The sequence below is a fragment of the Aotus nancymaae genome, unplaced genomic scaffold, assembly GCF_030222135.1.
Source record: "Aotus nancymaae isolate 86718 unplaced genomic scaffold, 86718_ANA_hifiasm-v0.15.2.pri h1tg000058l, whole genome shotgun sequence".
Taxonomy (NCBI): Eukaryota; Metazoa; Chordata; class Mammalia; order Primates; family Aotidae; genus Aotus; species Aotus nancymaae.
The window spans coordinates 26,551,714-26,573,015 of NW_026988472.1; the positions used below are offsets into that span (position 1 = coordinate 26,551,714).

Here is a 21,302-nt window from a genome sequence, read left to right on the forward strand (position 1 = left end):
TATTTTTTATCCTAGAATTTCTTTTGGATTATCCCTAAAATATGTTACATCCTTTTTATCGTTTACAGTTCTCTGCAGCATTCTCAATCTTGTGCCTAATCTCTTTCAATATGGCCAGTGTAGCCACTTAAGTGACATTTCATATATAAACACACACATATACTTAAAACATATGTATATAAACTTGTATGTATATACATACTGTGTATCTCTAATACTTTCCTTAATATACATATTTATGTATCATAATTATACATGTAAAAGTTTATATATATCTATACACACACACACACACACACACACACACACACACGCCTCTTAATGGCCTGTTTTCTCAATTGCAGTTGGGATTAACAATGTATACCTCACTCATTTATTATAAGAATGAAGAATGATAATATATATGGGATAATTATTAGAGTTCTCGATACATACACTAAGCATATATAAATGGGTTTTGTTTTGGTAAAATTAGACATGACATGATATAATTTAAAAATCAAGGGCTTTGGATAATGATACTATTTTTTCCAAAGGCAAATGATAGCACAGAAAGAGAGTATCCTTTCAATATCAGATATAATTGGACTCTGCTCGGTTTCTCCAAATACCATCTGTATGACCTTGGGCAAATTACTCAGCTTCTCTGTTTTTCTGTTTTCTGACCTTAGCTGTTTTTCTGTTTCCTGACCTTATAAATGAATTAAACAATACAGAATTTATGGGCTGATTTGTGAATTTAATGTAATATATGTAAGGTCCCTGGCAAACACATGTAACAGGAATGTATCTTCATAGTCATAATCATATTCAAATATGCATTTCAGATTTTCTAATTTTACTAATATTTGAAAATAGTAATATGATTGAGTTTGCTGACAACTTAGGAAAACATGGCAAAGTGTGAAACAGTTTATTGATTTTCATTCTTTTTTCCCTTTTGATAAAGTTTTTGACACTTTGCCACCCACGCGCTATCAGGAGACAATGAGTACCATCCGGACGTGGATCCAGCAATCAGAAACCAAACTCTCTATACCTCAACTCAGTGTCACCGAGTATGAAATCATGGAGCAGAGACTTGGGGAATTGCAGGTTTGTGAAAATTTGAATGTCAAAACAATAAAGCAGTCCTCTAATGTATCAAACAATCACATTGATGTAACCTTTAAATAATATTAGAATTTAAATAATTGTGGCAAGTATAGTAGTTTGCCCATTGAGCAAAGGAAAATGAGACTTTAAAATATTATTTATGTATACACTCTCTATCTATTTATGGATATATATATATAGGCATATATATATATATGCTGTTTTTGAAAACAATGGTATGATCTATTTATGAAGTATATTTTTAGTTTAGCCTGCATTTTCAGACATACTTATTTTGATTATTAGAAAAGCCATGGTGTTATTTCCCTCCTTTGCTTCTTTATTTGTAACTCCTCTAACATTCTCAAACAGATGGGTAAAATCGGTGTACAGTCATCCTTGGGTATCCATGGGGAATTGGTTCCAGGAATTCCTATGAATATCAGAATCTATAGATGCTCAAGTCATTTATATACATGGTGTAATATTTGCATATAACTTATGTACATTCTCTGATATACTTTAAATCATCTCCAGATTACTTATGTTTAATACAATGTAAATACTATAAAAATTGTTGTTATACTATATTATTTAGGAAGTGGTGACAATAAAAAAGTCTTACATGTTTAGTAAGGATGTAATTATGTTTTTCAAGTATTATTTATTAGTAGTTGATTGAATCCGCTGTTTCAGAATCCACAAATATGGAGGGCTGGATGTGTTTATAAAATTAGTTTAAATTTAAACGTTAATTTTATGTAATATTGTAATGAGAAAGTTGAATTCTAATAGCTACATGTTTTAACATCCTTATATCAGGAAACATATAATACTGATATGGGAAATGAAATAAATAATTTATAAAAGATTTTAGAATACTTTTCCTACTAATTTTAAAATAGTATATCATATAGTCAATAATTTTCTATTTCTTTAGACATGAAAACATATTTAGGACCTGAGATAATACGCGTACTTTAAGAAAAATGTTTTAAAAATTCAAATTTTAATTTTATCATATAGAATCTTTTTCTGTGTGTTAAATTTTTTTTAGGAAACGTATTCAAAGGAATATATAAACAACTTTTGATATATAGTGTCTTATTTAGATATTTATTCTACTATAATACCAAATGGTATCTGTTTAACCTTTTTTTATTTCCTTTTGTTGTAGTTTTTAATGCTTGGCATAATGATTCCAAAGTTTATTTGGAAAAACGTGTGGCCTAATAGAACTAATAAACTTTTTAAAATAAGAGTAAAAATATGGAACAGTAAGGAAAGTGGAGAAAACACGTAAGAAAAGGCAATTAGATGAGCAGAAGAAACTATTTACAGTGAAATAGATAGTGAGGAAAGAAAATAATTGTTCATAAATATTATTGGGAAATGTATTAACTAACGAAAGAAAATGAGGTTTCAACATTTTCCCAAAGTTACACCAAAATAAAAACCACATATAATAAAATGTTCAAAAAATGTGGGTAAGCATAAACTTTGGAAAATATTTTAAATAATAATGTTATAAAACTTTAGATGGAGAAGCATAAAAATCAATGGAAGCAATCACAAACATTGTAAAAACACCAGAGACAATTTTGAAGAAATATGATACAAAGGAAACTTTTTTTCTGTGAGTAAGGAATAAAGTCTTGAATAACGCAGACTTCAAAAGGAGGTATATATGGATAATAATCCTATGAATATTTGTTACTTAAATTGTAACTGAAGAAGTAAAAAAATTCATAAAATGGGTTATCTTTTTTGCATACTAAATTGTGTTCACACACAAAAATGATGTAAGTACAAATTTGGAAGTGAAGAACTAAAAATTCTCTCTTACTGCTGGAAATGTAAATTCAATATAAATTTTACTGGAGTTAACTCTTCAGTGCATCCCAATAACATACAAGAACATTAATATAATTTCCATGAAGTCTATATCTTACAAAAATAATCACAATCTACTCAAAGATATAAATGGAACTTGAGATAGATAGAACATTGATTGATAGATGAATGGGTGGCTAGATAAATAGAGATAAACATAATTTACAAGAGTGGAAAACTAGAAATTAAATTGTAGAGCTAATAATGGAAGTTGTTAAACTAGAGAAGCCATTACAATTTTTGTTTTTGAAAAATATCCAATGACATGGGCAAGTGCTGACAATAAAATACCTAGTTCAAAATGTGGTTACATGCTAGATATTATCTAAATAATCAGTCATAGGGGAACAATTTAAAAAGTAAAATAAAAGTGAAGTTAAAAAAGTAAAGTAAAAAATAAATTAAGTACCACGAAATAGGCATAGAATACTATGAAACTATAAAAGTTAGATGTTTAACAAATTTTTGGTTGCTATGGGTCACATTATACGAGAAAGAACAACTGTCTATGTGTGCATATAATATGATTATATATTTAATGTTCAGCCATACATAGAAAAAATTGAAAAGTTATATAAATTCCTAGTAGTTCTTTTTTTTCCACTTTTAATCATGAGCCTTTATTATTTTATAAAGAGAAAGTAACATTTAAGTAAATATTATATAGGGGAAGCCTAAACTTGGCATCCTACTGTAAGAGATTGCATGTGTTATACAGAATAAGTGTAAATACATTTTATAAATTTCCTGCAAAATTATCCTTGAATTCCACCATAGTTCTACATAACAGAATAATATTTTTTTAAAATATAAAATATTAAGTACCTAGATTATTCAATAAGGATTTCTATTTCACATATCAATATTATTATTATTTTTTTTTTGTTTGTTTTTTGTTTTTTGTTTTTTGTTTTTTTTTGAGACGGAGTTTCGCTCTTGATACCCAGGCTGGAGCGCAATGGCGCGATCTCGGCTCACCGCAATCTCCGCCTCCTGGGTTCAGGCAATTCTCCTGCCTCAGCCTCCTGAGTAGCTGGGATTACAGGCACGCGCCACCGTGCCCAGCTAATTTTTTATATTAGTAGAGACGGGGTTTCACCATGTTGACCAGGATGGTCTCGATCTCTTGACCTCGTGATCCACCCGCCTCGGCCTCCCAAAGTGCTGGGATTACAGGCTTGAGCCACCGCGCCCGGCCATCAATATTATTAGCTATAGTTTTATGTAGAGAGATTCGAGTTTGCTTTTCTGAAAGGTCAGTATAATTAACTACAATTCCATTAACTTTATCACAAATGCAGTTATTAATATATACACTTAAATCAGTAAAATTAGATGCACCAAAACTCTTTGGCTCTGTAAGATACAGTTTTGAGATACATTTGACATTGTTTAGAAAAATACATATGGAGTATTAAATAAAATATCACTAAATAATATGCAAGTTACTCTTAGGATAATATGTAAAATTTAAATTACCACTAGATGTTTATAACTGATATAAGATCATCTACTTTGTTTACATATTTGAATCACATAGCTTTCATTTTAGGTATAGTAAATTTAACTGAAACTCATCAGTTACTATTCATCAGTTAGTATAAATGTACTTAAAATTTTTTTTGAGGCTTTACAAAGTTCTCTGCAAGAGCAACAAAGTGGCCTAAACTATCTCAGCACCACTGTGAAAGAGATGTCAAAGAAAGCACCCTGTGAAATTAGCCGCAAATATCAATCAGAATTTGAAGAAATTGAGGGACGCTGGAAGAAGCTCTCCTCCCAGCTGGCTGAGCATTGTCAAAAGCTAGAGGAGCAAATGAATAAACTCAGAAAAATTCAGGTAATTCAAGATTTTACTTTCTACAGTCATTTTTATTTACTTATTTGTTTCCCTAACAATACACTGTAAACTGTAAAGGTACATAAACGTTTGAACTCCAGCATCTTTCAAAGTTAGTGATAAGATGAAAAGACATGAGTCTTTTACAAAGGATGGTGATTTACTTATTCCTTCTAAGAAAGGAATAAGAGTTTTCTTAGATTACTTCTTAGAATTAATTTGCTATTTTCACCAATACCAATAGGAATTAAACATGCTTTTAGTTTAATAATTTTCAGAACCAATCATTCCTTTAGTCTGGTTGTCTTTTAAGATATAGGTAATCATTTAGCTTATGACTAGAAAATAGTTATGTGTATATACATTATACATATATATAATGTAACCATTATATATATAACTATAGTTTATATATGATTATTTCCTATATTACATTTTGTTTCTGCTGTTTTGCTACTTATAAAAATGTATGATTCAACTGTGCTGCCTACATGTGCTATTATATATAAAATATGGTGATAGAGTCATATGGTTGTATTATATATAAATTCCATTATGTATAATTTCCTATATGTATATGTGTATGAGAAATGTAGGTATATTAATCTTCTATGACACTCCTAAGAAATTATCACAAATTTAATGGCTTCAAACAACACAAATTTATTATATCACAGTTCTGGAGGTCAGAAGTTCAGAATTAGTCTCTGTGGGCTAAAATTAAGGTGTCAGCAGAACTCTGAGTGTTTTGGAGGATTTAAAAGAGAATCTGTTTTATTGGCATTTTTAGCTTCCATATATGTGTGTATATATGTATACACGTAAACACATTATTTGTATATACATATGATGTATATTCACATACACACATATAATGCAATTACATATCATGTACATATATACATTATATATAATGTAATCATATCATATGTGACATATTACATATGTATATTAATATTACATATGTAATATAGAGTAATAAATTATTTTATCACCATATTTCATGTGTAATTATATGCTTAAATTTTAGCACATCACTTGTTTCTCAAACCAAATTCTACTGACTTAATTTGTTTGAATAGTGCCACCATACTAACAACCACTCAAGCTAAAGAAAAACAGTAAACCAAAGATTGCATTAAGGTCTGAAAGCCTAAAATATTTAATGAGGTGAGTAATGTGTCCCTTGAGTGGTCATTTATTGTGAAAAATGTTAATGCTGAGAAGGAAATGTCGAAAACATTAAGGTATGATTGAAAAACATTGCAACAAGATGCTTCCAGATTTAAATTCCAGTCTAGCTACTTAGCTTTTGTCCTTATCTTTTAAAAACCAAAACACTAAGCAAACCTAAAACATTATTTAATGTATAGCATGTCTTTACTTATAAACATAGGTGTACATGCATACCTATGTAAATACTGCATGAAATTATCCCTTATTGGCCAAGACCAGTGGCCCATGAGGGCACAATTACATGGCTCTTGTCATCAGTGAGCCCACATTCTAGTGAAGAAGTAATGTAGGTGTATTCAGTTCCCATGGCACTCCTAACAAATTCAATGGCTTCAAACAACACAAATTTATTATATTAGAGTTCTGGAAGTCAGAAGTTCAGAATTAGTCTCAGTGGGCTAAAATTAAGGTGTCAGCAGGACTGTGTCTGTTTTCGAGGCTCAGAGAGAGAGTCTGTTTTACTGGCGTTTTTAGCTTCTAGAAGCATTCCTTGGCTTATGTCCCTATCCTCCATCTTCAAAGTCAGCAGTGTAACATCGTGCAGTGTCAATTCATCTTTCCCTCTCTATCTCCATCTCCCTTTCTTTCTACCTCTCCTTCTTTCCTTTCTCTCCCTATCCTATTCTCTGTTTTGGCTTCCTCTTAGTTAGAACCTTTATGATTACATTATGCCCAGCTGGATGATCCAGTATAATCTCTCCATCTCAAAATCCTTAAGGTAAACACATCTTCAAAGTCTTTTTTGTCATGTTAGGTAATGTACTCACATGTTTCAGAGATTAGGCTGTGGACATCTTGGGGGTAACATTATTCAGCCTTGTACAGTAAATAAATTAAGCAGTACGGGAAAGGTTATCACAGTAAGGAGATCCAACACAAACTCAAAAAAAGGTTTATGAAATATGATTGGAACGTATGTTATCTCTGCTATACATTGAATAGGTAGAATTTAGTTACCTAATAGTGACAAAGAAAGAGTTCTTGACAAAGCATAGTAGTGGCATTTTCAGTTAACTGGAATAAGTTCAACATTGGGGAGATAATATATCTGGGGATTAATAAAATATTATGGTTGGAAAAATGGTTTGAGAGTAGACAGTGAATGGCCTTGGATGCCACATTTTACAATCCGAGTTTTAATCTAATGGTGATGAGACTAATAACAATAGCAACAATTTAATAAGAAAAACTGCTATTGATTATTTTAAAAAGGGAAATACACAATTCCATTTGTGTTTTCAAAACACTACCCTCACGAGGAGGAGAGAAGATTACTGGCATCACTGTAGATCAATAATTAGAATGAGGTAAGTCTGAGGCAGATATCAAAACAAGCTAATGCAGTAATGGAGTCAATAGTAAGACGTGAACAAGGACACTGAAGATGTGGAAGAAGAGCAAATGTAGCCTTGAAAGATAACAGCAAGGTGATGATGTTGAAGTTATCTGATTTAGATAAGCGCTTTAAAAATTAATAATAATCATATTAAAGGGGAAACTTTCTATGGAGTACATATTTTCAATAGAAATTGAAGTAAAATGGAAGAAAATAACACATGGAGACAGCAGAGTTGCATCATACTTTTATAAGTAGGAAAATAGCAGAAACAAAAGGTAATATGGGAAAGAAGCCTGGGTGGGAGGTATCGGCTATTTATAAATGATAAAAGATGATGATTTTTACCTGATCATTACTTCATACTGTTAAGACAAATAAAAGCAAAAGCGCTCTCTTTATGACAAAATCATAGTCTGAAAGTTCCCAACTGGAAGGACTATTTAAACTGTCAACTGGAGAAAACAATTTGTGAAAGTTCGGGTTTAGGGAGGCTATAAAGACATGATTACATTGAGTTTATTGTTCATAGTTTGTTTTATGTACTGTAAGGGCACATTGTTAGTATTCTCATGAGTTGTTTTGTAACTTAAAATTTCTCTAGAGGGGGATATGATTTAATGTTCTCGAGAGTAACATCATAAAACCACATTTGGTAGTAATTTTTTATTTTTAACAATAGCAGACTTCGCACACCAGTGCTCATACAGTAGACCATAAAAATGTGGTCTTAGTGAAAATATTCTTTCTCTCAAGAGCTACTTAGAGACATCCTTTAAACATGGGAATTGTTTTAGGGCTGGTGTTTAGGCATCACACAATGACGAATTGTGTTAGAAGTAATCAGCACACTAATAATGCCTTATAATGGGTCACATTTCAGAATCACATACAAACCCTGAAGAAATGGATGGCTGAAGTTGATGTTTTTCTGAAGGAGGAATGGCCTGCCCTTGGGGATTCAGAAATTCTAAAAAAGCAGCTGAAACAATGCAGAGTAAGATTTTTATATGATGCCTTTAATATGAATAATTGCATATGAATATTATTTGGTTAGATCAGTATTTTACAGCTGGGGTGGATTTTGCCGTCCTCTCCTCAGCAGTTTTAAAAAATGTTTGTAGACATTTTGGATTGTCACAACTGGGTTGGCAGGTGGGGATGGTTAGATGCTACTGATGTCTAGTAGTTAAAGGACAGAGATGCTGCTAAATATCCTACAGTCCATACAACATCCCTCTACAACAAAGAAATGCACAATCTAACATGTCAGAAGTGCCAATGTTGAGAAACCCTGGAATAATTGAGAAACTGACAAAACATTGCCTTTGACTCAGCCTTACTTGATAACATTATTTTACTATAAAATGCAGTATAATTTAAAGGTAAAGAATCCATTGAGCTACTTGTTATTTCTTATGACAAATTATTATTCATACTGTGTTGTTGTTCTCTTCATGTATAACATACTGTACTAATATGTGGTTTTGAAATAATATTCATTATACCATTGTCATGCAGCATGAAGAAAATAATCTTGCTCTTTAAAGAATTTTTTTTACAATACAAGCTAAAAAAAGGAAATCCACCTCACAAATAACCTTCACACCCATTATGCTATAAACAATTTCTGCAATATCCTGTGTTTGAAAATGTAAGCACTAATAAAGACAGTAAAGTACGAAGCCTATCATTTTCACACATTTTTCTAACCAGAAATATTAAATTTCTTTCCTTTTGTTTTTAAGTAGAATACAAATAATTCCCTACTGCATTCATGCCATAATAACCATTGAACATTTTTTTGCAAGACTGTCATGTAGCTGTCTATATCAATATCTATGTATCTCAGATTTTAAAAGACAAAAATCCATATGTAATGCCATGAGCCCTAATTTTACATTTTCTAGCTATGTTGCATATCTAATATGTGGCAATAATTTTTTCAGCTGGCTTAAATTGATTTATTTTCTTAGCTTTTAGTCAATGATATTCAGACAATTCAGCCCAGTCTAAACAGTGTCAATGAAGGTGGGAAGAAGATAAAGAATGAAGCAGAGCCAGAGTTTGCTTCGAGACTTGAGGCAGAACTCAAAGAACTTAACAACCAGTGGGATCACATGTGCCAACAGGTATGGACAATGTCTTTCACTGTGCCTTGCCTCAGTGTAATTAAGATTTCCTAATGTCTTCCTTCACTGTTACTTTTGTTTAAGGCTTAGTTCCTATGTTGTTGCTTTAAAGCACAATTAATTCTGGCAAATTAATCTTTTGTTTGGCATATATAAATATTTTCGTAGTATATATTTTAAATAGTACACATTCATCTTACTATGGTGGTAAAATGACTTTCTTGAACACAACTGCCATACTGAACAATGATATCCTATTTTTTTTTTTTTTTTTTTTTTCTTTTTGAGACAGAGTCTTGCTCTGTTGCCAGGCGCCAGGCTGGAGGACAGTGGCGCGATCTCGGCTCACTGCAAGCTCCGCCTCCCGGGTTCAAGCAATTCTCCTGCCTCAGTCTCCCGGGTAGCTGGGATTACAGGCGCGCGCCACCACGCCCAGCTAATTTTTTTTTTTGTATTTTTAGTACAGACCGGGTTTCACCATGTTGGCCAGGATGGTCTCGATCTCTTGACCTCGTGATCCGCCCACCTTGGCCTCCCAAAGTGCTGGGATTACAGGCGTGAGCCACCGCGCCCCGCTGAAATCCTATTCTTAGTCATTATTTCCTGTCAATGTTTTCTTCAGAACATAAATGCATAATAATAAGGGGATTAAGAAAAATACATTACACAAGAGATATTTGGTGCAAAATAAAATGAATCAGTAATATATGTGTATGTAGAAATAGGGTAAATAATGTTTACTTTTGATTAACATTTCCAAGTTTGGCCTTTTTGATACATTTATTATTTATTTATTTTTATGTTTTGAGACAGGGTGTCCTTCTGTCACCCAGGCTGGAGTGCAGTGGTGTGAACTTGGCACACTATAGCCTCGACCTCCTAGGCTCAACCAATTCTCCCATGACAGCTCCCCTGAGTAGCTAGAACTATAGGCATGCACCACCATGCCTGGCAGATTTTTTGGTAGAGATAGGGTCTTGCTATGTTTCCCAGGCTGGATTCCTGGCCTCAAACAATGCTTTTTCTTGGCCTCCCAAAGTGATGGAATTACAGCCATGAGCCACCACACCTGGCCTACATTTATTTTTGAATAACAATTATGATTCAGTAAATGTTAAGAATAGTTGAATTAAAAAAACACACACAAAATAACTCTACAATCACATCTGAGTTCCTCAATTTTCTACAGCAGACTATTTTATCAATTATTTGATTAATAAAATAATATTAAATATACCTATTTTGTATTTAAATATTAAATTATGGATAGTAAGATATATTCACAAATAGTGTATATCAAATACTTCTTGTTCAAAAGATAAAATTTTGAACTAAAGCAACGAATACTTTTAAGTTGACCAATGTGTTAGTCCCTGATCATCTGCAGTTTTGCTTTCCATGGTTTCAAAGGCTTGTGGTCAATTGCAATCCTAAAATCGGTGAGCGCAGTAAAATAAGACATTTTGAGAGGGAGAGAAAGATAGATGATGCATTCTATTTTATTAGTTGTTAATCTTTTACTACACCTGATTTATAAATTAAATTTTATCATAGGTATGTATAAATAGGAAAAGTCTCAGTGTATATAGGATTAGGTACTATCCAGGGTTTCAAGCATCTACTGGAGGTCTTGGTATGAACATATCTTCCACAGATACAGGGGAACTACTGTACCTTTTTGGAAATTAATAGTGAATTTCAATTTATGTGTAAGGTCTTTTGTTATTGCTAAGTAAACTTTCAAAATGGAAAAGAAGTAATGTCAAAAGGCAAAAGCTACGTTTGAAAATGAAAAAAAAAGAAAAGGAAAATGAAAAGTCAAGGCAAATAACTCAGCTAATATAATCACTGACAAAGTTCATTGATTCTACTAATTCACAGATGAGATATCCCTGGATCAGCTAGCTCACGTTCTTCTCCTGAAGTAAGTCAGTGCTAGAAGAGTTGTTCAGGAAAAAAAATTAAATATTACTTAAATAATAGATTATTCCACTGATGTTTTCCTGGAAGGCCAGTGTGAAAGGTATTTGTTTTTTCTTTGTTGAATGTTCTTAATGGATAAATAGAAAGAACATCACCAATTTATATAGAACCTAGGGAAAAGCAACAGTAAAAAAAAAATGTATAAAACCAACAATATTACTAAAATCTCAATGTTTTTACATTTTATAGAGGTGCAATTTTAAAGCCTGTCTACTCTCAAAATTTCTTCAGACCTTATGTCTGTTATATGTACTAAGAATTTGTTGTTCAAGAGAAATATTTTAAACACATTCATGTGTGGCATAACAAGAAAGCTATAGATCCAAGCTATGTTCTCATCTTCATTTTCTAATCTTAGGGTAGTTTACATATCTGCAGTTTCCCTTGGAGTATCACTCTGGCGGTGTTCTGACTTTGTAGCCAAATGAGTTAGATTGTGAAAGGAAAGAACCATGTACTCTAGAAGAGGAAGAACATGTGGGAAAAACAAGGAAACCAAATGTGAATGTTGTTACCAGTTCAGTGTTCCAGAGAGAATGGAAATGAAGTGTAAATCTATGCATTATGCAATTATCTACAGATAAAATAAGGGTGTGATATACTCTCTTGGGTTAAAGATAATTCCTTATTTGTCATTAGATGCCAATATTTGCAAAAACATAAATAATTTGGAACAAAATTGTCCAAATATCTGATATATTTGAGGATGTTTTCACCTCCCATGATCTAATTTTGGATGTATGAAATGATTAAGATTATTTTAAATTCTAAATGGTATGTATCTAAGTTTTTAAAAATCTACATTCTAGCTGTTTTTTAAAAAATTATTATCAAGTATAAGTGAGGAATACAGTAGACATTGTTCTTATCCTCATGGAGATAATAGTTAAGTGGTGAAAATGGAAAGTAAATAGATTAACACATTATCACAACAATGCCTGGTGTTAAGTCTTGCTATACACTCTGAAATGTAGCAATAAGAACCCTTTAAATGAGAGTAACAGGAGCAGGAAAACTACTTTCTATTGGGTAGTCAGGAAAGTCTTTTCTGAAGAAGCAAAATTAAAACTGATATCTGAGTAGTAAGAACTTGACAATTTGCTGTGTGAAGGAATTTTGGGTAGAAAATGAAGTGGAGGAAGCATCTGAGGCAAGAGAGGGCTTAGCATGTTTGAGGAGCTCAAAAGAAGCCACTGGAAGTGGAGCAGCAAAAGCCAGGAGAAAATGAATGGGAAGAATCAGAAATGAATATGGAAGCCACAGTGATGATTTAGTCATTATATCAAGTGCTTTGGAAAGTTATCTGACTTTTAGACATAAGAGTGGCATCATTTCATTTTATTTAAAACGGTTGTTTAAAGTTTGCTGTATATTCCTATTAGAACAAGAATAAATCAAAAGGGCTCAAGTGGAAGCAGGTAGGGATTGCAATTGTCCAGATAGGAAAAAAAAAATAGGCAAGAAAAAGGGGATATTTGTGGTTATTGTGATTTTCTAAGGAACCTCCATGTTGTTCTCTACAGTGACTGTACCAGTTTAATTCCTCCTTACAGTGTGGTGTGGTTTGGTTCTCTTTTTTCTGCATCCTTGTTAACAATTATTATTTTTTTATCTTTTTGGCAATATACATCCTAACTGGGGTGAGATGATACCTCATTGTAGTTTTGGTTTGCATTTATCTGATGATTACTGATGTTGAAATTTTTTTCATATATTAATTGGTCATTTGTATGTCTTCTTTTGAGAAATATGTCTTTAGAGTATTTGCCCGTTTTTAAATATGACTGTTATTTTTTGTTTTTATGATATTTGAGTTTCTAGCTTCTGCAAAGCAAAGGAAACAGTCAACAGAGTGGAAAGACAATACATGGAGTGGGAAAAACTATTTGCAAACTACTCATCCAACAGGAGATTAATATTCTTATTATATTTTTGATGAGGACTTTCACACTTACATCTACCTAGAAGTATTATTTCTTTCCTAATATGGCACATTCCTTTCTTCTTTCATCAGATCCCATTAGATCTGGCAGTACTTGCTGAAGGAGAGTGCTGTTTACAGGAAAAATGAGTGAAGAAAAAAGAGTTTTCAGATATTTGTTATGAGCAACAGTGTAGGTCATTGTGATTTTAAAGAAAGGAAAACTGGGTACTAATAGAAAGAAATGGAATAGCTTACTAGAGTGACCAGTAGTTCCATATTTATTTTGGAGAAGAAGGCAATCAGAATATATCTGGAAGTCAAGTACAGTTTTCTTTTTTTTTTCTTTTTTCTTTTCTATTTTATTTATTATACTTTAAGTTCTGTGGTACATATGCAGATTGTGTAGGTTTGTTACATAGGTATACACGTGCCATTGTGGTGGTTTTCTGCATTCATCACCCCGTCATCTACATTAGGTATTTCTCCTATTCTATCCCTCCCCCATCACCCAACCCGCTGCTATTCCTCCCCTAGTTCCCCAATCCCCAGGCCACGCTGTGTGATATTCCCCTCCCTGTGTCCGTGCATTCTCATTGTTCAACACCCACTTATTAGTGAGAACATGCAGTGTTTGGTTTTCTGTTCTTATGTCAGTTTGCTGAGAATGATGGTGTCTAGTTTCATCCATGTCCCTGCAAAGGACATGAACTCATCCTTTTTTATGGCTGCATAGTATTCCATGGTGTATATGTGCCACATTTTCTTTCAAACTGGTCATATAAACTATGTACATAAAACTAAAGATAACAGGTATATAAGATAATCTTTATTGCCTATTGAGAAGACTTCCCCATGCCCCCACCCCTAAAATGCTTGGACAAATGGGATAATTTATAAACTCTTAGAAATGGAAAATAATCTATTTTTGTTTAAACCACTTTGTTGAGGTACGATTGACATACAAAAAGTCGTACATATTTAATTTATGTAATTTGATGAGTTAAGGAGTAGGTATACACTCATGAGACCATTACAACATTCAACTATCACCTCCAAAAGTTTCCTTCTGCCCCCTTAAATAATTTATTTAATTTTTTTCCTTTGTGATAAGAGTGCCTAAAATCTAGCCTCTTAGAAAATTTTTATTTTTTATTTTTATAAAGCCTACAGCACCCAGTATTCCTAGGCAGTCTTCCATTCAAGTACTAACAAGGCCCAACCCTGCTTACCTTCCGAGATCAGACAAGATAGGGCACTTTCAGGGTGATATGGCCATAGATGAAAATTTTTAGCAATAGTTTTTTTAACTAGTTGTACAGTAGATCTCCAGAACTAATTCATCTTGCATAACTGAAACTTTGTATCTTTTGAGCATCATTTTGCCATTTCCTCCTCACCTAGCCTTTAACTCTCTAGTTCTATGAGTTTGACTATTTTAAATTCTAGGGAATGGGCAGAAATATTCACAAATCATAAATCTGGCAAATGATTATTATCCAAAATATATAAGGAGCTTGTAAAACTTAATCAAAAAAATAAAACTAAAAAATAACCTGATTAAAAATGAGCAAAGGATTTGAATAATTATTTCTCTAAAGAATACATGTAAATGGCCAACAGGTATATGAAAAGATATGATAGTGATCATCCAAAAAAATGCACTTAAAAACCACAGTGAGATGCCACTTCATACCTGTTAGAATGGCTATCATCAGAACAAAACAAAGTAAGAGATAATAAGTGTTGGCAAGAATGTGGAGAAAAGGGAATTCTTGTACAGTGTTGGTTGGAATGTAAATTGATAACAGCCATTTTGGAAAACAGAATGGAGGTTCCTCAAAAAATTAAAAATAGAATTTCCATTTGATTCAGCAATCCCACTTCTGCATATATATCCAAAGGAAGTAAAATCAGGATCTCAAGGAGGTATCTGTACCCCCTATGTTTACAGCAGCAGTATTCACAGTAGCCAAGACCTGAAAGCAATCTAAATGTATATTGTCAAATAAATAAAGAAAATGTGGTATATGCATATAATGGAATATTATGTAGCTTTAAAAAAGAAAATTCTTCCATTTGCAATAGCATAGATGAACTTGGAGGATAGTATGCTAAGTAAAATAAACCAGACACACATGGTCAAATACTGGAGAATACTTTTTTTGTGGATGGAAAGACACAGTGTGTAAGACCAGAAGCTGTCAGATCAGATTGCCTGGGTTTAAATCTATCCACATCATAAACTGCCTGTGTAACTCTAGAAGAGTTGTTTAATCTCTTTGTGCTTCAGTCTCCCAGTCTTTAAAATGTGATAATATTAATGCCTAATTCATAATAAGTGTATAATGGTTCATCCTTTCAAGGTGTTTAGAGCTTCATCTAACATAGAGTAATCATTGTGCACATTTGTTGAGTAAAATAGAGAATAAATAGAAACCTACATATATAAAATTATAAAACATGTATACTTTCTAAATAATATATGGTTATATATTGTACTTATTAGTGGCTTTAGATTTATTTTAAATAGTTATCAATAAATGGGATTTGTTTAGGTTCGGTGGATGTCTTTCTGGCAGGTTGCAGATCATTGTCTTTCTCTAGCTCAGTATAGACTTCTCTAACATCTGTCTTTCCCTCTTACTCTCTGCAAAAACTAGCTTCCTGTTTTACTGAGAAAATACAAGCAATCAAAATAGAAGTTGCAGTACTCCCACTGACCTGCATATAAGCTCATAGACTCTACTTTTCCTTTGTTAACATAGATGAACTTTCTGTGCTTTTGTCTAAGGCCAGCTTTTCCACTTATGTACTGGATCCCTTTCCCTTTTTTCTGCACAAAGGCATTACACCAGCTAATGAACAGCCCTTTGCCTCCTACTTCTTCCCTATGCTACATCATTCCCATCATTTTCATCCTTCCCATCAGTAGAGAATTATTCTGTAATATCTCCTGTCATTTAAAGAATCCTCCATTGGACAGTAATCTGTCTCGCAACCACTCCATTCCTGTTTCCCTTTACAGAAATTCCTTTCTCTCCATTTGACTCCTTCCATTGTCTCTCGAAGCCAATTAAGAGAGCTAAATCAAAGTATCATCCTCACTATTTTATTGAAGCAAATTTTCTCAGGGTCACCAGTGAATTCACATCACTAAATCGGTAAATTCAGTTGGCTTCTGTATCATCATTCTTTCTTAATTATCTCTTAGTTTACCCTGGCTACTGTCAATATCCTTGGTGGCTCTATTGCTCTACCACTAAATTTGGAAGTGTTCCAGAGATCAGTCTGTGGACTCCTTTTTTTTCCTATTACCACTTACTTTCTGGATCAACTTATCAAGCTATATGGTTTTAAATATAATCTGTAAATTGTTCCTGCTGTAAGATTTTTTTTTAATAATCTGGACCTTTCTATTGATCATAGACCTGCATACTAATTTGCCCACTCAACACCTCCACATGGATTAATAGTAGGCATATTAAATCTGACATGTCAAAACAAAATTCCTGATGTACACTCCAGCCTACTACCCTAATAATTTGCCTGTTAATACAAATTGGCAACTCCATCTTTCCAGTCATCCAAGCCAAATCCCCTGAGATTTTTTCGTCTTCTATATTTTTCTTACAGCCAAACATCAAATCTATCACTAAATGCTGTGGTTTTTACCTACAAAATCTCCAGGATCCAACAGTATCTCACCATAGTTGCGCGCGCGTGCACACACACACACACACACACACACAGGGAAATGTATGTGTATATATAGTTTTTATGACAAGTCTTGTTCAGATTCCATTAGTCCCTCTAAGGTTTTTGTAGCTTTACCAACTGTCTTAAAAGATTATAACAGAGCAGAGTATCTAAGTAGAAATTTAGCAGCATGTTTTCTTAAGTTTATAAAATAGCAAAAATAGCAGCATGTTTTCTTAAGTTTATTATAGGTTCATTGACTACACAAAATAACATTTATACCTTTACTAGTACAATTGCAAGACTTATTGTTCTAGATGTTTCAGAGTAAAACACTTATTTACATTTTAATAGATCAGGTACTACATTTACCTAGGTAAATAAAGAACCTAAAATGAAGTATTAACTATATTAGACTCAACATGGTTGTAAATTATAAGGAAAATCAATGTGATGGTGGTTCTACACATATGTACCATTGGGCAAAGTAACATGAAAGCTTCATTTTACTAAACCTATGCATTATATATAAAAACAATACTATGAAAAAGCTCTGTAACTTGAAAAATAGAATGCTGTTTAAACCAGAGAGGATACAGTCTTTTGAATAGAGTTAGTTTTTAAAGTAAAAGTGAGCACTATGTATAATAATTGTAATAATATAGAGTACCTTGTTACAAGGTATATGATTTTTTTTTTTTTTTTAATTTATTTTTTTGAGATGGAGTCTCACCCTATCACCAGGCTGGAGTGCAGTGGTGTGATTTTGGCTCACATTAATTTCCACCTCCCGAGTTCAAGCGATTCTCCTGCCTCAGCCTCCCGAGTACCTGATACTACAGTGGTGCACCACCACACCCAGCTAATTTTTGTATTTTTAGTAGAGACGGGGTTTCACTATGTTGGCCAGGATGGTCTTGATCTCTTCACCTCGTTATCCACCTACATCAGCCTCCCAAAGGGCTGGGAACACAGGCGTGAGCCTCCGCACCCAGCCTGATTTTCTTTTAGATGTTTTAAGTTTTGCACTTTTCTGGTTAATGAGTAATGGAATCCATTGTAGAAAGTCTTAGTTTTCAGAAATGTATAAGACTTTAAATAGCAGACATTTTCTATAACCACCAACAGACTCTTTTGCAACTTGCATTTTACACTTAAAATTTTATATTGAGCCACTTTTCATTTCAGTAAAGATGTATTGGTGATGCACTGTATCCCATAGTATGCATATATCATGATTTAATCTCCCAAGAAAGCATCTTTGGGTTTGTTTTCAAAATGTTGGATCTTTAAAGCTGAATTAAACACTGTACGTGTTACTCTCTACACTTTGGTTGGCATGATTCACTCTCAGAAAATGAAATAGTTGACTCGGATTTGTGGACAATAACGTTTTAACATATCTTACCATCTTACTATCTAAAAGGTTGTACTGTGTTGAATATTTCCCTCAACAAGTATAAACACTTTGATTTTCCCACATCCCTGCCCAAAATGAGCTCTTTATTAATTATTATTTTTCCCTATCTTCCATGTGAAAACGCATTAATTCACTTCAACTTGCAATTATTTAACTATAAATGATATTATCTTTTGCATATGTATATGGCCATATATTACCTTCTTTCTGTGAATCACTAAACTATGTATTTTATGCACTTTTCATTTTTTTCTTTTTAATTTATGAGAGTTTTCTGTAGATACATGATTACAAAGTTCTTAGAAAAATTAGTAAAACATTATCAAAGAACACAATGACTATTTCTATGTATGCCAATAAAATTAATTTTCCAACTGAAACATAATATTTTTTAAAAAGTTTTGTTTTTTTCCTATTCACAGAAAATCATTGTCACACAAATAGCTAAATTATCATCATAGGGCAACATGTTCTTTTTATTAAATATGCCAAATAAATAGACATGTCTTATTTTCACACTCATGGGAAATTAAGTGTATCTGATCCCCATGAGTTATTTTCTTAAGCATATAAGCTTTTAACTTCTTTACTAAGTTTTCTATTATTTACATACTGATCAAATAATATAATAATAATGTTTCATCACTGTCAATAATCATGTTTTTCTTGTTTTATGGAAGGTCTATGCCAGAAAGGAAGCTTTGAAGGGAGGTTTGGAGAAAACTGTAAGCCTTCAGAAAGATCTATCAGAGATGCATGAATGGATGACACAAGCTGAAGAAGAGTACCTTGAGAGAGATTTTGAATATAAAACTCCAGATGAATTACAGACAGCAGTTGAAGAGATGAAGGTAAAAAAAAAAAAAAAACAAAAAGAACAAATAAGTAAAACAAAGCAAATAAATGGAAAAAGAAAGAAATGCCACATTGCTTGAAATCGTGTATAGTCTGCCGTTTTCTTGTTCTAACAGAAGAGGTTATTTTTAATTAGTAATTTTAATTTAGCTTCGAGTTTAATATACATTTTAACAACCTTAAACTTTATTAATTTTAATGTATTGTGGTCAGTTATAAATATTGAAAATGACAATTTGAAGCAATTTTCTGTTGAAATCATATAGTATTAAGACAGTAGAATCAGCTCATCACATTAGCTCTTTCTAGCTGATTCAGATGCAAGATGAAACTGTGCAAAACTATTATTGAAAAGACAAAATTTATAATGTAGTCAACAAACTGTGTTAATTTGGTAGTTGGAAGGCATCTCTTAGAATTTGGAATTACTAAATATTCGAACCAGTAGCCTTTAATATGACTAGAAAGGACTGAGTTTGCATGTACTTTTCTTGAAACAATAGGACAAAAGATAACATTGATTTATGGCCAAGGAAACTGGTATGTAGTTTGATTTGGAGGTGAAGCCTGGAGCTGAACCTACACAGTGGCATTTTGTATGGCCTTGGGCAACTCAGTAGTCAGTATAATCCTCTATTTTATCATGTTTATGTCATTATACTTCCTCACTTGAATGTATGAACTGTTGGTTGAAACTAACATGTGAGTAAATTGCCTAACTCAGTTGGCACTCAATAATTAGTAGCTATAATCATAACTATTATTTTTATGTACTAGCAAGAACCTATAAACACTGACATGTGAAATACTAATACTGTAGATATTTGTTAGGCTCAAGGATTGTGACAAGGAAAAATCGCGGTGGAGCTAGATACTTGAATTTAAAACTTAGTTTGGCCCCATGCCAACTGTATAAATTCGGGTGAGTTACATAAGCTTACTGAGCCAAATTTCCTCATTTGTGAACTGGGTATCAGAATGTCTGCTTTTCAGAATCATTAGAGGGATGAAATATAAAATTCCTAACATAATGCCTGGCACAGTATAGACGACCATGACTTATTATTTTAATTGTGAAAAGGGCCACTTGGTAAAAAAAAAAAATTGTGTACTCTATTATATAATTTATATGATAATTCAGAAATATTTATTATAGTTAGTAGCAGAAAGTAACTCACATGAAAACTCAGATGTTTAAATATTGAATCTATCATATGAGTCAAATGTCGAAAGTAAATATCTAATAAACTCCATAAATATGTATAAATATTGTGGATCTGTGAGAAAACTATAACGAAGAAAAAATTTGTATAAACGGTAATCGTTTCTAGAGTATAAAAAATACAAAATTATTCGAATCTAGCAATAACATTTTCATTCATCAACTAAAACTTACTAGATACTTACTATGTGCCAAATACCCTTTAAATACTGAATATAGTGGGTAATAGGCAAGACCATTGCCTTGGAATTTACATTCTAGTGTTCTAGTGCATGGTAAGGAGCAGGCAATAAATGGAAAAATAAATGAAATAGTTTGAAGTCATGATAATTTGCCAAAAAGTAAACTTGGATTGTGAAATCAAGAATGAATAATGTACAGGCAGGATTTGACGGTGGCATGATGCTAGTTTAGAAAAACTTGACTTGTAGAGCGTTTATGAAGAATTGTATGTACTATGAAAGTACTAATCATAAGGGAAAGCCAACCATTTTTTTTAAGTCTTAATGCAAGCACTTTCTAGTGAGAGGGCGTAACTTCTGCAAACACCTTGAGGATAATTGGGAAGAGAAAAGTCTGTCTGCCTGAAGGAAGGAAGACGGGAGATAATTACCTCAGATGAGTCTTAGGAGGTGGGCAGATATCTGTTAACAAACGAGTTTTGTTAGAA

At 32.6% G+C, this 21,302-nt stretch overlaps 1 protein-coding gene and 1 pseudogene across 11 annotated transcripts in view; one reads left to right on the plus strand and one right to left on the minus strand.

Annotated features, from left to right (window-relative positions):
* The window catches only part of DMD (dystrophin), a 2,277,745-nt gene that overhangs the window by 892,503 nt on the left and 1,363,940 nt on the right, over positions 1–21,302 (plus strand). For all 11 annotated transcript variants that reach the window (XM_064364425.1, XM_064364424.1, XM_064364427.1 and 8 more), the window contains exons 22-26: positions 950–1,095; positions 4,616–4,828; positions 8,284–8,397; positions 9,377–9,532; positions 19,236–19,406. In XM_064364425.1, the coding sequence (XP_064220495.1) occupies positions 950–1,095; positions 4,616–4,828; positions 8,284–8,397; positions 9,377–9,532; positions 19,236–19,406 (800 nt within the window). The remainder of the gene's footprint in view (positions 1–949; positions 1,096–4,615; positions 4,829–8,283; positions 8,398–9,376; positions 9,533–19,235; positions 19,407–21,302) is intronic.
* Positions 14,601–14,719, minus strand: LOC135269973 (5S ribosomal RNA; annotated as a pseudogene).